The following is a 23,828-nucleotide window of genomic DNA, read 5'->3' on the forward strand; positions in this document are numbered from 1 at the left end:
ACATGTTCCACTTCCCCCCTCCTGTCCCCAACATTGTCCCACTACCTCCCCATCTCTTCCCACTGCCCCTCACCTGTCCCTCTGCGCTTCTCCTGTGCCGCTGCCTCAATCCTGTCCCATGCCCCCCGTCACGCTGCCCCCCCCCCACCTATCCCTCTGTGCTCGTCCTGTCCCACTGTCCCTCTGTGCTCCTCCTGTTCCGCTGCCTCGATCCTGTCCCATACCCCCCATCCTGTCTCATGCCCCCCGTCATGCTGCCCCCCACCTGTTTCTCTGCGCTCCTCTTGCCCCACTGCCTCAATCCTGTCCCATGCCCCCCATCACACTGCCTCCCACCTGCCCCTCTGTGCTCCTCCTGTCCCACTGCCCCTTACCTGTCCCTCTGCGCTCCTCCTGTCCCACTGCCCTTCACCTGTCCCTCTGCGCTCCTCCTGCCCCACTGCCTCAATCCTGTCCCATGACCCCCGTCATGCTGCCCCCCACCTGTCCCTCTGCACTCCTGTTCAACTGCCCCTTACCTGTCCCTCTGTGCTCCTCCTGTCCCGCTGCCTTGATCCAGTCCCATGCCCCCTGTCATGCTGCCCCCCACCTGTCCCTCTGTGCTCCTCCTGTCCCACTGCCCCCTGTCACGCTGCCCCTCATCTGTCCCGCTGCCCCTATTCTGTCCCATGCCCCCCGTCATGCTGCCCCCCACCTGTCCCTCTGCGCTCCTCCTGTCCCACTGCCCCTCTGCGTTCCTCCTGTCCTGCTGCCCCAGTCCTGTCCCTGCCCCCCGTCATGCTGCCCCCCACCTGTCCCTTTCCACTCCTCCTGTCCCATGCCCCTCACCTGTCCCTCTGCGCTCTTCCTGTCCCACTGCGCTCCTCCTGTCCCGCTGCCCTTATGCTGTCCCATGCCCCCATTACCCCCCGTCATGCTGCCCCCCACCTGTCCCTCTCCGCTCCTCCTGTCCCACTGCGCTCCTCCTGTCCTGCTGCCCTTATGCTGTCCCATGCCCCCATTACGCTGCCCCCCCATCTGTCCCTCTGTACTCCTCCTGTCCCTCTGTGCTCCACCTGTCCCGCTGCCCCTATCCTGTCCCATGCCCCGTCATGCTGCCCCCCACCTGTCCCTCTGTGCTCCTCCTGTCCCGCTGCCTCTCACCTGTCCCTCTGCGCTCCTCTTGTCCCTTGCCCCGATCCTGTCCCATGCCCCCCATCACGCTGCCCCCCACCTGTCACTCTGCACTCCTCCAGTCCCACTGCTCCTCACCTGTCCCTCTGTGCTCCTCCTGTCCCTCTGCGCTCCTCTTGTCCCTTGCCCCGATCCTGTCCCATGCCCCCCATCATGCTGCCCCCCACCTGTCCCTCTGCGCTCCTCCGGTCCCACTGCTCCTCACCTGTCCCTCTGTGCTCCTCCCGTCCCACTACCCCTCATCTGTCCCTCTGCGCTCCTCCTGTCCTGCTGCCCCGATCCTGTCCCATGCCTCCGTCACTTTGCCCCCCACTTGTCCCTCTGCACTCCTCCTGTCCCTCTGCTCCTCACCTGTCCCTCTGCGCTCCTCCTGTCCCACTACCCCTCACCTGTCCCTCTGCGCTCCTCCTGTCCTGATGCCCTGATCCTGTCCCATGCCCCCCATCATGCTGCCCCCCACCTGTCCCTCTGCACTCCTCCTGTCCCTCTGCACTCCTCCTGTCTCACTGCCCCTCACCTGTCCCTCTGTGCTCCTCCTCCTGTCCCACTGCGTTCCTCTTTTCCCGCTGCCCCGATCCTGTCCCTTGCCCCTGTCACGCTGTCCCCCACCTGTCCCTCTGCCTCCCCACCCATCACTCTGCCCCCCAACATGCTGCCCTCCCCCTGTCACACTGCCTCCCTCTTGTCCTGCTACACCCCCCCCCACCTGTCTTAATGGTTTACTTCTGTCCTGATATCCCCCGTCATTATTATTAATATTATTATACAGTATTTATAAAGCGCCACTAGTTCGCTCAGCGCTGTACATTACAAAGGGGGACAGAACATGTGACAGAACAATACCAATACAATGCAAAACATGAGGGGATCGAGGGCCCTGCTCTTTCGAGCTTACAATCTGCTGCCCCCCTCCTATCCCACTTCCCCCTTCCTGTCCTGCGGCCCCCCATCACGCTGTCTCCCTCCTGTCCCACAACACACACCCCTGGTCACACTGCCCTCCATCATGCTCCTGTCCTGAAGAGGTGGATCTTAAACAGCAAAGGGAGAGACACATTTAGATGGGGTGCCCGATTTTAATCTTGCCTAGGGCAGCACAAAACCAAAATACACCACTGGTCTGCACTGATAAACTGACCAGAACTCCTCCATAGCCCAACAGGTTGGTATCTGTCTTTAGGGTTTTCCAAAACATGAGAAGGAAGGGCCTGCCCAGTTTCAGAGCTGAATCCCAAAGCCACTAATACAGGGACATCTATGACTAAGCCCCAGTGGGCAGGGTGAACATGTTGTAAGACTGAGGCCATCTCACACATGTTAACAACAGAGACTGGACTGGAAGAGCAGCAATTATTGTAAGCAAACTATACACTACTGGATGGTGATATTTCATGCTGACAGCCCATTCTTAAGCACCAGCGGGGCAACATACATCTTCCTTTTTTGTTTAGAGAGGCACTACAAGTATAAGCAGGGTGCATATGGCGGAAAAAGACCTGCTTGCAGCTGGCCAGCTCAGAATGCCTTGTATCAGCTACACTCCCTTTTGCTATAAGCTCATGGCTGCTTCAGGTCAGGATGGTGGAATGGAAAGGTCAGTAAAGGTCTGTGAATTTACTGATCTCAATATTTTTCGGAATAAGCATGAGGGCACTCAGCAATTCCATGTTCATTCATAAAGTGGTTGCAAACCCTTACAGAAAAAAGGGGATGGAGAGCTGAAATTAAATTACACACTGCAAAGCTCAGTGAGGAGAGCTTTGAGAGCTGATTAGAGAGAAGGGGAACACCCCCTCCACACAGCTCCCAGGAACAGAGCTGAAGCTGTCGACCTGCTGGAGGTTCTTCCCCTGTCACCATTTTTCTTTTGGTGTCAAGAAACCTGTCAGAAGTGATTCATGCTGATAGCAGAGGCATGAAGCAGCAGACAGAAATAACACTTAGTGCTGTAAATTGTGCACACCATAGATGGATATGCTTTGTTCATATTTCATTTCTGAGATTTACAACCACTTTAAACATTGATTAGCATGTTTACTACCTCATCCAACACATCAGAGCTCAGTACTAAGCACTTCTGTGTTCAATGAGTGCAGGGCAACAGGGAAGAAGCTAACTGAGGACTCAATCTTTTTCTCTATCCCGGAGGAGAAACATCAGGGGTCTATTTCTCAAAAAAAGGACCTGTTAAAACTGGAGTATATACTGACATATATACCAAGAGGGTAAAAGAAAAAAAAAATAAAACAGCATTAAAATTTAAAAAAAAAACCCTCTCCACAATTGTATGTATAGTTTTGCAATTTTCACTGCTTCACAATAAGTCATAATGTAAAATTTACAAATATTTGTTATTTATTAACACAATAAAATTTAATGATTTTAGATATAGCAGAATTTTTTTTACATTTAAGAAATACAGTATGTAAACTGTGACAGATTTCATATTACCCCTGTACAAATCATTAGTAAGACCTTCTCTGGAATATGCAGTTCAGTTTTGGGCACCAATTCACAAAAATAATATTGGGGAACTGGAGAAGGGCAACCAAATGCCCAAACCAATATGATAAGAGGCATGGAGGAGCTCAGCTATGAGGAGAGATTAGAGGAACTGAATGTATTCTCCCTTGAGAAGAGGAGATTAATGGGGGATATGATCAACATGTATAAATACATCAGTGCTTCATATAGTAAACTCGATGTGAGTAGCCTGTGATTAGCTGTGAGGGCTGTCAGCCTCCCATTGCTTTCAATGGGGCTGTCACCAGCAGCTAAATGCAGGGGACCCCTGCTGGGTCTCCTGGATGTAGTTACTAACTGCCCTATTCCCAAGTGTGAATGAGGCCTAAGTACCCTCTGATGGGCTTTCTTAAAGAAGAACTCTTCTCCAGTTTATTTTATCTGCTGGGTTCACAGATGAACAGGGGTCTACTGAAACTCTGGGCACTCAGTCACCTTATTTTGACTTATTTGGGGGTTCCAGATGCTGAGTGATGCTGACACCATCTGGAGGAGCCCCCTGCTGGACAGGTAAGTGCTTAGAGGACTGGTGCTTCCCCACTCCTGTTTCACTGTCCCCCTGACACACTGCCCCCCACCTGTTCTACTGCCCTCCCCCATCCCATTGCCCCCCATCTGTCACACTGCCCCCTGTCACACTGCCCCCACATGTCACCCTGCCCCACACATGTTCCACTTCCCCCCTCCTGTCCCCAACATTGTCCCACTACCTCCCCATCTCTTCCCACTGCCCCTCACCTGTCCCTCTGCGCTTCTCCTGTGCCGCTGCCTCAATCCTGTCCCATGCCCCCCGTCACGCTGCCCCCCCCCCACCTATCCCTCTGTGCTCGTCCTGTCCCACTGTCCCTCTGCGCTCCTCCTGTTCCGCTGCCTCGATCCTGTCCCATACCCCCCATCCTGTCTCATGCCCCCCGTCATGCTGCCCCCCACCTGTTTCTCTGCGCTCCTCTTGCCCCACTGCCTCAATCCTGTCCCATGCCCCCCATCACACTGCCTCCCACCTGCCCCTCTGTGCTCCTCCTGTCCCACTGCCCCTTACCTGTCCCTCTGCGCTCCTCCTGTCCCACTGCCCTTCACCTGTCCCTCTGCGCTCCTCCTGCCCCACTGCCTCAATCCTGTCCCATGACCCCCGTCATGCTGCCCCCCACCTGTCCCTCTGCACTCCTGTTCAACTGCCCCTTACCTGTCCCTCTGTGCTCCTCCTGTCCCGCTGCCTTGATCCAGTCCCATGCCCCCTGTCATGCTGCCCCCCACCTGTCCCTCTGTGCTCCTCCTGTCCCACTGCCCCCTGTCACGCTGCCCCTCATCTGTCCCGCTGCCCCTATTCTGTCCCATGCCCCCCGTCATGCTGCCCCCCACCTGTCCCTCTGCGCTCCTCCTGTCCCACTGCCCCTCTGCGTTCCTCCTGTCCTGCTGCCCCAGTCCTGTCCCATGCCCCCCGTCATGCTGCCCCCCACCTGTCCCTTTCCACTCCTCCTGTCCCATGCCCCTCACCTGTCCCTCTGCGCTCTTCCTGTCCCACTGCGCTCCTCCTGTCCCGCTGCCCTTATGCTGTCCCATGCCCCCATTACCCCCCGTCATGCTGCCCCCCACCTGTCCCTCTCCGCTCCTCCTGTCCCACTGCGCTCCTCCTGTCCTGCTGCCCTTATGCTGTCCCATGCCCCCATTACGCTGCCCCCCCATCTGTCCCTCTGTACTCCTCCTGTCCCTCTGTGCTCCACCTGTCCCGCTGCCCCTATCCTGTCCCATGCCCCGTCATGCTGCCCCCCACCTGTCCCTCTGTGCTCCTCCTGTCCCGCTGCCTCTCACCTGTCCCTCTGCGCTCCTCTTGTCCCTTGCCCCGATCCTGTCCCATGCCCCCCATCACGCTGCCCCCCACCTGTCACTCTGCACTCCTCCAGTCCCACTGCTCCTCACCTGTCCCTCTGTGCTCCTCCTGTCCCTCTGCGCTCCTCTTGTCCCTTGCCCCGATCCTGTCCCATGCCCCCCATCATGCTGCCCCCCACCTGTCCCTCTGCGCTCCTCCGGTCCCACTGCTCCTCACCTGTCCCTCTGTGCTCCTCCCGTCCCACTACCCCTCATCTGTCCCTCTGCGCTCCTCCTGTCCTGCTGCCCCGATCCTGTCCCATGCCTCCGTCACTTTGCCCCCCACTTGTCCCTCTGCACTCCTCCTGTCCCTCTGCTCCTCACCTGTCCCTCTGCGCTCCTCCTGTCCCACTACCCCTCACCTGTCCCTCTGCGCTCCTCCTGTCCTGATGCCCTGATCCTGTCCCATGCCCCCCATCATGCTGCCCCCCACCTGTCCCTCTGCACTCCTCCTGTCCCTCTGCACTCCTCCTGTCTCACTGCCCCTCACCTGTCCCTCTGTGCTCCTCCTCCTGTCCCACTGCGTTCCTCTTTTCCCGCTGCCCCGATCCTGTCCCTTGCCCCTGTCACGCTGTCCCCCACCTGTCCCTCTGCCTCCCCACCCATCACTCTGCCCCCCAACATGCTGCCCTCCCCCTGTCACACTGCCTCCCTCTTGTCCTGCTACACCCCCCCCCACCTGTCTTAATGGTTTACTTCTGTCCTGATATCCCCCGTCATTATTATTAATATTATTATACAGTATTTATAAAGCGCCACTAGTTCGCTCAGCGCTGTACATTACAAAGGGGGACAGAACATGTGACAGAACAATACCAATACAATGCAAAACATGAGGGGATCGAGGGCCCTGCTCTTTCGAGCTTACAATCTGCTGCCCCCCTCCTATCCCACTTCCCCCTTCCTGTCCTGCGGCCCCCCATCACGCTGTCTCCCTCCTGTCCCACAACACACACCCCTGGTCACACTGCCCTCCATCATGCTCCTGTCCTGAAGAGGTGGATCTTAAACAGCAAAGGGAGAGACACATTTAGATGGGGTGCCCGATTTTAATCTTGCCTAGGGCAGCACAAAACCAAAATACACCACTGGTCTGCACTGATAAACTGACCAGAACTCCTCCATAGCCCAACAGGTTGGTATCTGTCTTTAGGGTTTTCCAAAACATGAGAAGGAAGGGCCTGCCCAGTTTCAGAGCTGAATCCCAAAGCCACTAATACAGGGACATCTATGACTAAGCCCCAGTGGGCAGGGTGAACATGTTGTAAGACTGAGGCCATCTCACACATGTTAACAACAGAGACTGGACTGGAAGAGCAGCAATTATTGTAAGCAAACTATACACTACTGGATGGTGATATTTCATGCTGACAGCCCATTCTTAAGCACCAGCGGGGCAACATACATCTTCCTTTTTTGTTTAGAGAGGCACTACAAGTATAAGCAGGGTGCATATGGCGGAAAAAGACCTGCTTGCAGCTGGCCAGCTCAGAATGCCTTGTATCAGCTACACTCCCTTTTGCTATAAGCTCATGGCTGCTTCAGGTCAGGATGGTGGAATGGAAAGGTCAGTAAAGGTCTGTGAATTTACTGATCTCAATATTTTTCGGAATAAGCATGAGGGCACTCAGCAATTCCATGTTCATTCATAAAGTGGTTGCAAACCCTTACAGAAAAAAGGGGATGGAGAGCTGAAATTAAATTACACACTGCAAAGCTCAGTGAGGAGAGCTTTGAGAGCTGATTAGAGAGAAGGGGAACACCCCCTCCACACAGCTCCCAGGAACAGAGCTGAAGCTGTCGACCTGCTGGAGGTTCTTCCCCTGTCACCATTTTTCTTTTGGTGTCAAGAAACCTGTCAGAAGTGATTCATGCTGATAGCAGAGGCATGAAGCAGCAGACAGAAATGACACTTAGTGCTGTAAATTGTGCACACCATAGATGGATATGCTTTGTTCATATTTCATTTCTGAGATTTACAACCACTTTAAACATTGATTAGCATGTTTACTACCTCATCCAACACATCAGAGCTCAGTACTAAGCACTTCTGTGTTCAATGAGTGCAGGGCAACAGGGAAGAAGCTAACTGAGGACTCAATCTTTTTCTCTATCCCGGAGGAGAAACATCAGGGGTCTATTTCTCAAAAAAAGGACCTGTTAAAACTGGAGTATATACTGACATATATACCAAGAGGGTAAAAGAAAAAAAAAATAAAACATAGCATTAAAATTTAAAAAAAAAACCCTCTCCACAATTGTATGTATAGTTTTGCAATTTTCACTGCTTCACAATAAGTCATAATGTAAAATTTACAAATATTTGTTATTTATTAACACAATAAAATTTAATGATTTTAGATATAGCAGAATTTTTTTTACATTTAAGAAATACAGTATGTAAACTGTGACAGATTTCATATTACCCCTGTACAAATCATTAGTAAGACCTTCTCTGGAATATGCAGTTCAGTTTTGGGCACCAATTCACAAAAATAATATTGGGGAACTGGAGAAGGGCAACCAAATGCCCAAACCAATATGATAAGAGGCATGGAGGAGCTCAGCTATGAGGAGAGATTAGAGGAACTGAATGTATTCTCCCTTGAGAAGAGGAGATTAATGGGGGATATGATCAACATGTATAAATACATCAGTGCTTCATATAGTAAACTCGATGTGAGTAGCCTGTGATTAGCTGTGAGGGCTGTCAGCCTCCCATTGCTTTCAATGGGGCTGTCACCAGCAGCTAAATGCAGGGGACCCCTGCTGGGTCTCCTGGATGTAGTTACTAACTGCCCTATTCCCAAGTGTGAATGAGGCCTAAGTACCCTCTGATGGGCTTTCTTAAAGAAGAACTCTTCTCCAGTTTATTTTATCTGCTGGGTTCACAGATGAACAGGGGTCTACTAAAACTCTGGGCACTCAGTCACCTTATTTTGACTTATTTGGGGGTTCCAGATACAGGGACCATATGTTATGGAATTTACCATAACATCCTCTTCTGTGGTAGGCTGCTTTATACAAAGACAAAACAGAATTAATTAAGGATTTCCAATGCTCCAGGGTTGGAGGAGTTGGGGACTTCCAAAGTAGAACAACAACCTTTCTAGCATACAATAACAAAATGCCAAGTAATGTCAGGCTGATTTTCTCAGAGCAAAAGTTCCAAAAGACCTAAGAGACAAATCCTGAAGAATTGAGAAGGCAGTTGAGAATGTGATGTATTGTAATACTTGAATCCAGTACCCACAAATTTCTTCAAATGTTCAGAAGATTTGGATGAAGCCTGCTGGTGAACCTTCCCAAACTTACAGATGTAAGATATGATCAGTGTATGATTTAGGTATGTGATTTCTGTCATCCACTGAAGGTGGCTGTAGTTTTTGCTGTAGTTACGACAAGGTTGACTGGAAGGATTTCTGACTTTCTTGAGTTTTTAAGGCCAGAGAAGATGAAGCACTGCTCGAATATAGAGAGGGCCGATCTCAGAGACGGGCCAAGATCCCGGAGGACAAGGAGCAAATCATCAGCATATAATGCAACTATTGTCCTTCAGTTTATCCACCTTGAGATCCCTCACCTATGAACTGGATCTAAGTGCTACTGCTTTGGGCTCCATTATCAAGGCAAATAATAGTTGTCCCTTCACCTCTAATGGTTCTGAAACCATATGTCCATATCACGCTATCATATTATGGTATTATTATGCTATGATCAACAGAGTTCTCTAAGGCCCTCAAAAAGAAAGTTGTGGGTGCCACAACAAGTGGTCAAACATTTTACTGAGTTGATGTCAGATAATGGTAGACAGTTAAACAAAATGACTAGAAGTTTTGTTTTTGCTAAAAGGGGTAATACCAGCTTTTGATGCCAAGGGTGTAATTATTTTTTTCTACAGTACACCATTATATCAATTGATATTTTCTTGTGTATATCACCTTTATCTGTAGGCACTGTTTAAAGAATGAACTAAGGCTTGCCTGTTCAAATATATTAAAAAAGCCAAACATTTCCATGGGCTGTAGCTAATTTTTCACAAGACTGTAAGTTCAATAAACTTGTATCATATTTTCATGACAAAAGACATTGGTCTGGCATTCTTCTACAATTTCCAGGGTGGCCATTTCCAGTATGTCCAGCATGCATGCATTCAAGAGTGAATATATGCTTGTGCTTTAACAGAAACCTAACTGTAATCATGATATTATTTCAAGAACATGAAAATTTTGCAAATCAAAAGCTAAATAACACAGATATTAATGACTGGTAACTGACCTAGGAGTGACAGGGTTCTGGACCTGCGATGCCTCCCCCATTACATGCACCCAAGAATCTTGCTCTTCTCTGTTTTCTGCACTAAAGTAGTAAGTGCGGATGCCAGCGTGCTCTGCCTGTCGAGACATTTGGGCTTTGTTATGGAGAGACTCATCCCCTACCCAACACACTGTTACCTGTGGGGATATCAGAGGTAGTAATTAATATTAAATCATGCAGAAAACACACATATTCTATTATTCTCAAACAAACGCACAATCACATTAAATGCAGCAGTTTTTAATTTAACTGCATAAGATATGCTGACTCTCTCATTGTGTGTCAGTAAGCTAAAGCTATTTTCTACACCTATGTTATAATTGTATTGTCCTAGAGTGTTAAAATGTGCAAAGTATATTTACAAAGCTACCAAAAGCAGCACAGCAGAAATGAACACAGTAACAGTCATGGAAAGTGGTGGATGTTTGTGCATTTTGCATTTTATTGTACACCCACGTATTAATGCCAATGACACACACACATATATACACACACAAATACACATGTATATAATCATATACACATACTGTGTGTGTATGTACATACTGCAGAATTGTTATTAAAGTTAACATGCAAACAAATTCTTGCAAATGCCTGTCTGCTTGCAACATTTTCAGGACATTGTTATTTGCATCAAGAAAGTGGGCAGGCACTATAAGATATGATGGAACACTGCTAGCTGCCTGCTATATAAACAAATTACTTTTTTAAAAAAAATAGATACAGGTTTAAATTAAACTGTATGTATAGCCAAAAACACTTTTTTTTTTGTTTTGGATAGAGTAGGAAAGGATTAAAACCCTCTGTATTTATGGCAGTTTTAGTGTACAAGTAAGGATCTTGACCATCAAATGAAGCATACAGCAACTATCAAAACTCAGTGAGGTCCTGATTTACAGCTAAGCAACAAGTGTGCAAATACATTATTACTTTCTTATCAGCTTAGACCAGAATACATAGATAGTTTAGGGCTGACTGCTTGTATATGCATGGCCATGGCTAGATTCAATATTTTCTGTGTACATATTACCCTATATTTAAACTCCAAAGACATGCTGGTAGGTTCATTGGATCCTGTCTAAATTGGCCCTAATGTGTGTATGTATGGATATGGGATAGGGACCTTAGATTGTACACCCCTTGAGGGTTAGGGACTGATGTGAATGTACAATATATATGTAAAGTGCTGCGTAAATTGATGGCGCTACATAAGTACCTGAAATAATAATAATTTAAAGTGATTCTAAAGCTTTATGTTATACTTGCCTGCTCTGTAAAATGGTTTTGTGCAGAGTTGCCCTGAACCTCTTCTTCTGGGGTCCCCCGCCAGCGCTCTTGGTTTGCTTCTTCTCCCTTCCGAGTTTCCCTATATCACCACTTGTTATAGGGACACTTGTCTGGGCTCAGCCCCGTCCTCACTGGATTTGATTGACAATGGCTCCCGCTTCTGCCTCCATGTCCAGTGAGGAGAGAGAGCAGCAAGCACTGGATTGGGATAGGACTCAGGTAGGTTTATAGAGGGGCTGGGGGGGAGCTGATCACAGAAGGTTTTATACCTTAATGAAAAATGCATTAAGGTAAAAAAAACCTTCTGCCTTTACAACCATTTTAACTCTCTGTACACTTATTTCCAACTTTAATTCAGTAAAGATACTTTTTTACCCCTTATCTGTGTAAATGCCTAAATGTCCTTAAAGGATAAGTTCACCTTTAGAACATGTTACATATTCCACCAGTTTTCAGGGTGGAACATGTAACATGTTCCCATAGCTGCAGCTGCTGCCTTCCCTCCCTCCCTCTGACAGATAGTAAGGGGAGAAGTCTCCCTGTACTGTCAGATTTGAAAACAGTATTCTGTGAATGAGTGCCTACAGGTCCCAGCAGCCTTAGTGGCTGTGGGCTTGTAGTTTTCAATGAACTACCATGGCGCCGTGGTAGATCATTGAAGCTTCGTGTCAGAATATCTGCTTGCTTGTACATCCCGCACAGCAAGCAGATATTCTGACAGGTCTGCAGGAGACCTGCATGACATTAACGATCAACTGATCACTGGTGCAATGCTTTCCAGACTACTTTGGACAAAAATAATAAATGCACATTTTTTTACCCGCAAAAAATGTGCATTTATTATTTTTGTCCAAAAGGTGAACTCACCCTTTAAAAAGCACTACAGAACCTTAAAACAAATATAAGGCAATCCACTGGGAAATTATAAAGCTGGATTACATAGATTTTCAACTAAGTGAGCATGATGTTTTTTATCTTTGCTGACTAGAAATACTGCAAAGTCTGTTTAGGGACAGTAGGTATGAGGAGGAAATCCGTAAAGAGCAGGGCATGTGCAACCTGCCTGTCTGGCTAGAGATGGCGCATGATGTCTGCTGCAAAGGAGCTTGCTAAGTATATTTCTCCTTTGAACAGAACTTTTTTTACACAGATTTGTAGCCTTAACAGCAGTTTTAGGTTCAGTAAGGGAGAAATGCTTGTAGTAGCCATGTTTGGTTGGAACATCCTTCATGCTCTGCTGGAATGGAGTTATTGAAATGACAGCTTGCAGTAGCATCTTAACGTTTGTTTGACCCTGCTAGCACGGCTGTGGATTTGGAGAGTAGTACATTAAGCCTGGGTTCACAATGATGTGGTGTGGCACATCGCATGTAATTCGCATAGGAACCGTACCGCATTCCTGTGCAGGTCACATGCGATTTCTGTGCGGTGCAATTTGAGCCATGCATTTTGTATGGCTCAAATCGCAACACATCCACACCAAAAAAGTGCCGTAGTGAACTGCTGTGAGTGTGTATTTTAAGTTAATGACACCCCTGAAATCAGTTTGCAAAACACAGTGTGATGTGCAGAATTAGATCACGTGGGTGTGAAGCTTTGTATTAGTATCAGTGAATACAAGTCTTCCTCTGATTGGCTGAAATATAAATTGAGACGTCTCCAGCCTTTCCACCTCAGCCAGTCAGAGGAAGCCTTGTATTAAATAATAAAAGCAGCATTCATCTCAACTTCATTTTGTTCCAGCAGCAGATGGGAAATTCCTGTCCCTGACAGCATAAACAGTTTAAGCAACACTGTTTGCTTGAGACAGCTTGGCCCAAACAAAAGTGAAAGTAAACCCAGAGATAGGCTTTAACACTGACAGGGGTGCTTACAATAGTCTGCTTTTATTCTTTATATAAAACCTAAATCCTAAAAGGAAGAAAATGCTGCAACTGCTTAGAAAGTGTAAGCAGGAGTTCAGTTTCATCAATTAGTCAGGTCCATCTAAATCTGCTACTACCATCTCCACAGATTGACAATACTGCTGTTCAAGGGTGGCTCCCCTGCTCCCCTACACAGAGTAGAACAGAGTAAAACAGAAACTGTGTGAGCCCTGGTTCACATCTGTGCGGGTGGTGCCGCTGTGGATCCGCACAACAATTCATGCAGCTGCACCACCTGCACAGAGGAATGCGACCAGCGGGCAGGTGCCATTACTTCTAATGGCACGCCGCCCGCACTGGAAATCGCAACCGTACTGGGAACTGAGGTTCCCCTGTGGACTGCGTTTTCGAAAGAAGTGCAGGAACTTCTACCCTGTGTGTCCCGGGGCACGGGAGTCCATTCAAATTAATGGGCTCTCATGCCCGCGCAAAACGCAGCCCGCAGGAACACGGAGATGTGAACTTAGCCTTACTGGCCAAATCACCAGGTGCAAGTAAAGATGAAAAAGAAAACTAATGCAGCCACCATTAGGATTGGTAAGCTACAATATCGAAACCTTTGGTTTTTGAGGTTAATATTGCTACAAATGCTATAAACCTTGCCTAGCTGGTCTCATAAGGTTGCTTAAACAGGAAGTGATGTGAAATGACGTGGTCACATGGAAGGGAATAACACACTGAGCTGCAGACAGTAGAAGGAACATGTGTGTTCTTTGACCAAGCAAGGACTCCATTTGTAGATAAAGTGTGCATCAAACATCAGTGGTATTAAATCCAAAAATGTAATATAATGCAGCTTAACAATCACTAGATGTGGCGGCTGCTATATATATATATATATTTTAGGCATTCTTATGCTGATGGGAACAATCTATGTAAGGGGGGGCCTGTGATGGGGATAATTGATGTAAGGGGGTACTCTATTAGTGATCCTGATGTAAGAGAGCACTCTGATGAGGATTCCTGATGTAAAAGGGGGACTCTGATATTAAGGGACACAGGTTCTGTGTAATCATTCTAATCCACTGACAGCCTAATACATACTAGTGTTTCCCAGGTCGGGACACTGTGTGACAGACTGTCACTGACTCACATACAGTGTTGACATTATGCCCCCTGACTTTTTGTTTTTTACTGCACCCCCAGACCAGATAGGCTAGATCCAGCCCTGCCTGTCACGGACACTCAGCATCCTTCACTCACACAAAACACTGCTGTGGTGCCGGAGTAACATAGGGGTTAAACATTGAGGCGGACTCATCCCACCACCTCCTCTTCCATGACCTCAGCATGTGATTGAGTGGGACTCAGAGAGGGGGCGTGGCCAGCATCGGAATGGTGAAGATGAATATGCCAGGCCACATTGAGCCTTGACTTGCAATATGTATGAGGCTGGAGTGGGCCTAAGAAGAGGCATGTTCTGTGCTGCTAATTGGGTTCTGTGCTGCTAATTGGGTTCTGCGCTGCTAATTGGGTTCTGCGCTGCTAATTGGGCTCTGCGCTGCTAATTGGGTTCTGCGCTGCTAATTGGGTTCTGCGCTGCTAATTGGGTTCTGCGCTGCTAATTGGGCTCTGCATTGCTAATTGGGCTCGCCGCTGCTAATTGGGCTCTCCGCTGCTAATTGGGTTCTGCGCTGCTAATTGGGCTGTGCGCTGCTAATTGGGTTCTGCGCTGCTAATTGGGCTCTGCGCTGCTAATTGGGCTCTGCGCTGCTAATTGGGTTCTGCGCTGCTAATTGGGCTCTCCGCTGCTAATTGGGTTCTGCGCTGCTAATTGGGTTCTGCGCTGCTAATTGGGCTCTCCGCTGCTAATTGGGTTCTGCGCTGCTAATTGGGCTCTGCGCTGCTAATTGGGTTCTGCGCTGCTAATTGGGTTCTGCGCTGCTAATTGGGCTCTGCGCTGCTAATTGGGTTCTGCGCTGCTAATTGGGTTCTGCGCTGCTAATTGGGCTTTGCGCTGCTAATTGGGTTCTCCGCTGCTAATTGGGTTCTGCGCTGCTAATTGGGCTCTGCGCTGCTAATTGGGTTCTGTGCTGCTAATTGGACTCTGGGTTCTGTGCTGCTAATTGGACTCTGTGCTGCTAATTGGGTTCTGTGCTGCTAATTGGGTTCTGCGCTGCTAATTGGGCTCTGCGCTGCTAATTGGGTTCTGCGCTGCTAATTGGGCTCTGCGCTGCTAATTGGGTTCTGCACTGCTAATTGGGCTCTGCGCTGCTAATTGGGCTCTGCGCTGCTAATTGGGCTCTCCGCTGCTAATTGGGCTCTCCGCTGCTAATTGGGTTCTGCGCTGCTAATTGGGCTCTGCGCTGCTAATTGGGTTCTGCGCTGCTAATTGGGCTCTGCGCTGCTAATTGGGCTCTGCGCTGCTAATTGGGTTCTGCGCTGCTAATTGGGTTCTGCGCTGCTAATTGGGCTCTCCGCTGCTAATTGGGTTCTGCGCTGCTAATTGGGCTCTGCGCTGCTAATTGGGCTCTGCGCTGCTAATTGGGTTCTGCGCTGCTAATTGGGTTCTGCGCTGCTAATTGGGCTCTGCGCTGCTAATTGGGTTCTGCGCTGCTAATTGGGTTCTGCGCTGCTAATTGGGCTCTGCGCTGCTAATTGGGTTCTCCGCTGCTAATTGGGTTCTGCGCTGCTAATTGGGCTCTGCGCTGCTAATTGGGTTCTGTGCTGCTAATTGGACTCTGGGTTCTGTGCTGCTAATTGGACTCTGTGCTGCTAATTGGGTTCTGTGCTGCTAATTGGGTTCTGTGCTGCTAATTGGGTTCTGCGCTGCTAATTGGGTTCTGCGCTGCTAATTGGGCTCTGCGCTGCTAATTGGGTTCTGTGCTGCTAATTGGGCTCTGCGCTGCTAATTGGGTTCTGCGCTGCTAATTGGGCTCTGCGCTGCTAATTGGGTTCTGTGCTGCTAATTGGGTTCTGCGCTGCTAATTGGACTCTGCGCTGCTAATTGGGCCCTGCGCTGCTAATTGGGCCCTGCGCTGCTAATTGGGTTCTGCGCTGCTAATTGGGCTCTGTGCATCTCTTGCCTTTTATTTTTCTATGGGGGAAGTGAGTAGCAGCCATTTGGTGTCTCTATCTGGTGGGGATGGCTGTCAGTCATATCCATCCTGCACACGCGCACACCCCCCTCCATCCTGTCATCTCCATCCTGCACACACACACCCTTCCCGTCATCTCTGTCCTGCACACCCCCCTCCTTCCCATCTTCTCCATCCTGCACACACACACTCCTCCTTCCCCTCATCTCTGTCCTACACACACTCCTCTTTCCTGTCATCTCTGTCCTGTACACACACTTCTTCCCATCATCTCCGTCCTGCATTCATCCTCCTTCCCGTCATCTCCGTCCAGCAAACACACACTTCTCCTTCCCATCATCTCCGTCCTGCACACACAGACTCCTCCTTCCCGTCATCCCTGTCCTGCACACACACTCATCCTCCCTGTCATCTCTGTCCTGCACACACACACTTTCTTCCTTCCCGTCATCTCTGTCCTGCACACACACTCTCTTCCTTCCCGTCATCTCTGTCCTGCACACACACACTCATCCTCCCCGTCATCTCTGTCCTGCACACACACACTTTCTTCCTTCCTGTCATCTCTGTCCTGCACACACACTCTCTTCCTTGCCATCATCTCTGTCCTGCACGCACACACACTCTTCCTTCCCGTCATCTCTGTCCTTCGCACACACACTCTCTTCCTTCCCGTCATCTCTGTCCTGCGCACACACACACTCTCTTCCTTCCCGTCATCTCTGTCCTTCGCACACACACTCTCTTCCTTCCCGTCATCTCTGTCCTGCGCACACACACACACTCTTCCTTTCCGTCATCTCTGTCCTGCACACACACACTCTCTTCCTTCCCGTCATCTCTGTCCTGTGCACACACACACACTATCTTCCTTCATGTCATCTCTGTCCTGCACACACACACACACACTCTCTTCCTTCCCGTCATCTCTGTCCTGTGCACACACACACACTATCTTCCTTCCCGTCATCTCTGTCCTGCGCGCACACACACTCTTCCTTCCCGTCATCTCTGTCCTGCACACACACTCTTCCTTCCCGTCATCTCTGTCCTACACTCACACAGTCTTCCTTCCCGTCATCTCTGTCCTGCACACACACACCCTTTCCGTCATCTCCAGCCTACACAAACCCACACTCCTCCATCCTGCACACACACACACACACTCCTCCTTCCCGTCATCTCTATCCTGCACACACACACTCTTCCTTCCTGCCATCTCTGTCCTGCGCACACACACACTCCTCCTTCCCGTCATCTCTGTCCTACACACACTCTTCCTTCCCGTCATCTCTGTCCTGCACACACACACTCTCTCTTCCTTCCCATCATCTCTGTCCTACACACACACACTCTCTTCCTTCCCGTCATCTCTGTCCTGCACACACTCTTCCTTCCTGTCATCTCTGTCCTGCACACACACACTCTTCCTTCCCGTCATCTTTGTCCTGCGCACACACACTCTCTTCTTTCCCATCATCTCTGTCCTGCACACACACACTCATCCTCCCCGTCATCTCTGTCCTGCACACACACACACTTTCTTCCTTCCCGTCATCTCTGTCCTGCACACACACTCTCTTCCTTACCGTCATCTCTGTCCTGCACACACACTCATCCTCCCTGTCATCTCTGTCCTGCACACACACACTTTCTTCCTTCCCGTCATCTCTGTCCTGCACACACACTCTCTTCCTTCCCGTCATCTCTGTCCTGCACACACACACTCATCCTCCCCGTCATCTCTGTCCTGCACACACACACTTTCTTCCTTCCTGTCATCTCTGTCCTGCACACACACTCTCTTCCTTGCCGTCATCTCTGTCCTGCACGCACACACACTCTTCCTTCCCGTCATCTCTGTCCTTCGCACACACACTCTTCCTTCCCGTCATCTCTGTCCTTCGCACACACACTCTCTTCCTTCCCGTCATCTCTGTCCTGCGCACACACACACTCTCTTCCTTCCCGTCATCTCTGTCCTTCGCACACACACTCTCTTCCTTCCCGTCATCTCTGTCCTGCGCACACACACTCTTCCTTTCCGTCATCTCTGTCCTGCACACACACACTCTCTTCCTTCCCGTCATCTCTGTCCTGTGCACACACACACTATCTTCCTTCCTGTCATCTCTGTCCTGCACACACACTCACTATCTTCCTTCCTGTCATCTCTGTCCTGCACACACACACACACACTCTCTTCCTTCCCGTCATCTCTGTCCTGTGCACACACACACACTATCTTCCTTCCCGTCATCTCTGTCCTGCGCGCACACACACTCTTCCTTCCCGTCATCTCTGTCCTGCACACACACTCTTCCTTCCCGTCATCTCTGTCCTACACTCACACAGTCTTCCTTCCCGTCATCTCTGTCCTGCACACACACACCCTTTCCGTCATCTCCAGCCTACACAAACCCACACTCCTCCATCCTGCACACACACACACACACTCCTCCTTCCTGTCATCTCTGTCCTGCACACACAGACTCTTCCTTCCCGTCATCTCTATCCTGCACACACACACTCTTCCTTCCTGCCATCTCTGTCCTGCGCACACACACACTCCTCCTTCCCGTCATCTCTGTCCTACACACACTCTTCCTTCCCGTCATCTCTGTCCTGCACACACACACTCTCTTCCTTCCCGTCATCTCTGTCCTGCACACACACACACACACACTCTCTCTTCCTTCCCATCATCTCTGTCCTACACACACACACTCTCTTCCTTCCCGTCATCTCTGTCCTGCACACACACTCTTCCTTCCTGTCATCTCTGTCCTGCACACACACACTCTTCCTTCCCGTCATCTTTGTCCTGCGCACACACACTCTCTTCTTTCCCATCATCTCTGTCCTGCACACACACACTCATCCTCCCCGTCATCTCTGTCCTGCACACACACACACTTTCTTCCTTCCCGTCATCTCTGTCCTGCACACACACTCTCTTCCTTACCGTCATCTCTGTCCTGCACACACACTCATCCTCCCTGTCATCTCTGTCCTGCACACACACTCATCCTCCCTGTCATCTCTGTCCTGCACACACACACTTTCTTCCTTCCCGTCATCTCTGTCCTGCACACACACTCTCTTCCTTCCCGTCATCTCTGTCCTGCACACACACACTCATCCTCCCCGTCATCTCTGTCCTGCACACACACACTTTCTTCCTTCCTGTCATCTCTGTCCTGCACACACACTCTCTTCCTTGCCGTCATCTCTGTCCTGCACGCACACACACTCTTGCTTCCCGTCATCTCTGTCCTTCGCACACACACTCTTCCTTCCCGTCATCTCTGTCCTTCGCACACACACTCTCTTCCTTCCCGTCATCTCTGTCCTGCGCACACACACACTCTCTTCCTTCCCGTCATCTCTGTCCTTCGCACACACACTCTCTTCCTTCCCGTCATCTCTGTCCTGCGCACACACACTCTTCCTTTCCGTCATCTCTGTCCTGCACACACACACTCTCTTCCTTCCCGTCATCTCTGTCCTGTGCACACACACACTATCTTCCTTCCTGTCATCTCTGTCCTGCACACACACTCTCTTCCTTCCCGTCATCTCTGTCCTGCGCACACACACACTATCTTCCTTCCCGTCATCTCTGTCCTGCGCGCACACACACTCTTCCTTCCCGTCATCTCTGTCCTGCACACACACTCCTCCTTCCTGTCATCTCTGTCCTGCACACACAGACTCTTCCTTCCCGTCATCTCTATCCTGCACACACACACTCTCTTCCTTCCCGTCATCTCTGTCCTGCGCACACACACTCTCTTCCTTCCCGTCATCTCTGTCCTTCGCACACACACTCTCTTCCTTCCCGTCATCTCTGTCCTGCGCACACACACACTCTCTTCCTTCCCGTCATCTCTGTCCTTCGCACACACACTCTCTTCCTTCCCGTCATCTCTGTCCTGCGCACACACACTCTCTTCCTTCCCGTCATCTCTGCCCTGTGCACACACACACTATCTTCCTTCCCGTCATCTCTGTCCTGCGCGCACACACACTCTTCCTTCCCGTCATCTCTGTCCTGCGCGCACACACACTCTTCCTTCCCGTCATCTCTGTCCTGCACACACACTCCTCCTTCCTGTCATCTCTGTCCTGCACACACAGACTCTTCCTTCCCGTCATCTCTATCCTGCACACACACACTCTTCCTTCCTGCCATCTCTGTCCTGCGCACACACACACTCCTCCTTCCTGTCATCTCTGTCCTACACACACTCTTCCTTCCCGTCATCTCTGTCCTGCACACACACACTCTCTTCCTTCCCGTCATCTCTGTCCTGCACACACACACACACTTTCTTCCTTCCCGTCATCTCTGTCCTGCACACACACTCTTCCTTCCTGTCATCTCTGTCCTGCACACACACACTCTTCCTTCCCGTCATCTTTGTCCTGCGCACACACACTCTCTTCTTTCCCATCATCTCTGTCCTGCGCACACACACTCTCTTCTTTCCAGTCATCTCTGTCCTGCACACACACACTCTCTTCCTTCCCGTCATCTCTGTCCTGCGCACACACACTCTCTTCCTTCCCGTCATCTCTGTCCTTCGCACACACACTCTCTTCCTTCCCGTCATCTCTGTCCTGCGCACACACACACTCTCTTCCTTCCCGTCATCTCTGTCCTTCGCACACACACTCTCTTCCTTCCCGTCATCTCTGTCCTGCGCACACACACACACTCTTCCTTTCTGTCATCTCTGTCCTGCACACACACACTCTCTTCCTTCCCGTCATCTCTGTCCTGTGCACACACACACACACACTATCTTCCTTCCTGTCATCTCTGTCCTGCACACACACACACACACTCTCTTCCTTCCTGTCATCTCTGTCCTGTGCACACACACACACTATCTTCCTTCCCGTCATCTCTGTCCTGCGCACACACACTCTCTTCTTTCCCGTCATCTCTGTCCTGCGCACACACACACACTCTCTTCCTTCCTGTCATCTCTGTCCTGCGCACACACACTCTTCCTTCCCGTCATCTCTGTCCTGCACACACACACACTCTCTTCCTTCTCGTCATCTCTGTCCTGCACACACACTCTCTTCTTTCCAGTCATCTCTGTCCTGCGCACACACACACACTCTTCCTTCCTGTCATCTCTGTCCTGCGCACACACACACTCTTCCTTCCCGTCATCTCTGTCCTACACACACAGTCTTCCTTCCCGTCATCTCTGTCTTGCACACACACACCCTTTCCGTCATCTCCATCCTACACAAACCCACACTCCTCCATCCTGCACACACACACACACTCCTCCTTCCTGTCATCTCTGTCCTGCACACACAGACTCTTCCTTCCCGTCATCTATGTCCTGCACACACACACTCTTCCTTCCTGCCATCTCTGTCCTGCGCACACACACACTCCTCGTTCCTGTCATCTCTATCCTACACACACTCTTCCTTCCCGTCATCTCTGTCCTGCACACACACACTCCTCCTTCCTGTCATCTCTGTCCTGCACACACAGACTCTTCCTTCCCATCATCTCTGTCCTGCACACACACACTCTTCCTTCCTGTCATCTCTGTCCTGCACACACACATTCTTCCTTCCTGTCATCTCTGTCCTGCACACACACACTCTTCCTTCCTGCCATCTCTGTCCTGCGCACACACACACTCCCCCTTCCCATCATCTCCCACCACAACGAAAGTGTCCCTAAAAACTTTTTTTCAAATGTTGACAACTATGCAGCAGTCAGTCAGAGTAGTCAGTCAGTCAGAGCAGTCAGTCACAGCAGTCAGTCAGAGTAGTCAGTCAGTCACAGCAGTCAGTCAGAGTAGTCAGTCAGTCAGAGCAGTCAGTCAGTCACAGCAGTCAGTCAGTCAGAGTAGTCAGTCAGTCAGAGCAGTCAGTCAGAACAGTCAGTCAGTCAGAGCAGTCAGTCAGAACAGTCAGTCAGTCAGAGCAGTCAGTCAGAGCAGTCAGTCAGAACAGTCAGTCAGAGCAGTCAGAGAATCTCCCCAGATGAGATACAGCAAACAAGTGTGACAGATGGTCTAAGCTAAGCATGTTGAACTCTGATAAAACAGAGGGTGGATCTGAATGAACAATATCTTCAAACAGGGCTGTATTATGTCTACTGTGGACTGTATCCGGTCTACTGAGGGTCTCGTCTACTTCATTCCAGAAGAAGACTGGCACTTCAGAGCTTAAAAGAATTATGGGCTGTTGGAAAAAAAATTCACCTACCTAGATGGATGCAGCATCTGTCCCCCGACAGCTCTGCACAGAGAACTGGGCGATCAAAGACAGTGATTGCACAGATCTCTCCCTTCACCCTGATCATCCAGAGCTCACTGGAGTGCTGGGCTGTGAAGGTGGTGGGAGGGGTTGGCTCAGGTTCCTGGTGTCGGTCCAGGGTTCTGGGTGGATCTAAACCATATGGTTGTGATCTTTTCAGAGACATCAGCAGGCTTTAGCTTGCTATCTGCTGAAAATGGGTCACAGAAGTGCAGAAATAATCCATAAGAGAAAGCTTTGGTTCTACTTCTCCTTTAACATTTATAGTAAAAATTGCAACATGCTATATTTAATCCCAGAGAAAGGGGCAATAATACATTAGCTGCAGAATTATGCCAGCAAGTGTAATTTATCACACAGTTGAGAAGCAATGGTTTCTTTTTGCCTTTAATTTACAGAGGACCGCAGAGAAGGTGTGAGAGGGCTGCATTCTCAGCCTTCTTGCTGGGAGGGCCACATGCAGCCCATAAGGACATCAGTTTGGCATGTCTGTTCCAAATCTTTCCTACTGTATCCAAAACTAAAAAATGTTTTACCTTTTACATAGACTTTTAAAAATGCTCTTTTGACTGGCTACATGAATGTGTGCATGTAACAGTTCAGCATGCAAATTCAGCCTGATGCAGGCAGTTTGTGGGTAATGTGAGCATGCAGCAGGTACAGCAAGACATACTACCTAGCACAGCGACTCTGCAGGGGGGCAGGCTCTTGTCAGAGGTATGGTCCATGGGATCCTCTCTCCAGCACAGGAGGGAAGACAGAACAGGTGAGAGATGCCACACACAGGGGAAGCGGGGCTTAAGCCATTCAAAGCAAAGGCCCCCGTTTGTAGCTCAGATGAACTGCACAATTTATTTGACTTGCTGGTACAGAGAAATGGAACTTAGGAGCAAATGTAATACAAGCAATGTCATGTGTATCAAAAGAACTAGATAATAAATGCTCACATTTATGATGGTATTACTTTAATTTATGTACACTTGAAAGTCAAAAAGACTGTATCTTTTTCAGCACAGTAAGTTACAATATAATCTACTAGGCAAACATTTTAGAACACCACCATTTCTCCAGTTTTTATTAGACTATAAGCAGTTCAAAGTATTAATCATGTGGAAAGAGGGATGAGTAAGGCACTGCATGCCTAAACAGTCATGTATAAAAATACAAACTCTCAATTAGGATGGGAATTTAACCCCTTCACGGCGACTTAACACAAATATGCGGCCTCACACAACTGGGCTATCTTCCGTGGGGTTGCATATTTGCATATCTGTCTTTGTGCTGGGAGCACTGCGCACTCCCAGCAGAAAGACCGGGGTGTCACTGAGAGCCCCGGGTCATCTGATTCCGGATCGCTGTGATAGCCTCTGATTGGCTTTCACAGTGATCAGTCACTGTA

General features: G+C 49.6%; 1 protein-coding gene across 19 annotated transcripts in view; it reads right to left on the reverse strand.

Moving 5' to 3' along the window:
* Positions 1-23,828, reverse strand: part of PLEKHA6 (pleckstrin homology domain containing A6) — a 605,411-nt gene that overhangs the window by 281,595 nt on the left and 299,988 nt on the right. For 17 of the 19 annotated variants that reach the window (XR_016311607.1, XR_016311598.1, XR_016311596.1 and 14 more), the window contains one exon: positions 9,841-10,016. Coding sequence is in view for 3 of the 19 variants with exons in the window: in XM_089669394.1 (XP_089525520.1) it covers positions 9,841-10,016 (176 nt within the window). In the remaining 16 variants the exon portion in view is untranslated. The remainder of the gene's footprint in view (positions 1-9,840; positions 10,017-23,828) is intronic. The other 2 variants (XR_016311610.1, XR_016311602.1) reach the window with 1 other exon arrangement.

Source organism: Staurois parvus, unplaced genomic scaffold (assembly GCF_062004578.1).
Source record: "Staurois parvus isolate SC_StPar_1 unplaced genomic scaffold, SC_StPar_1.0 ptg000074l, whole genome shotgun sequence".
Taxonomy (NCBI): Eukaryota; Metazoa; Chordata; class Amphibia; order Anura; family Ranidae; genus Staurois; species Staurois parvus.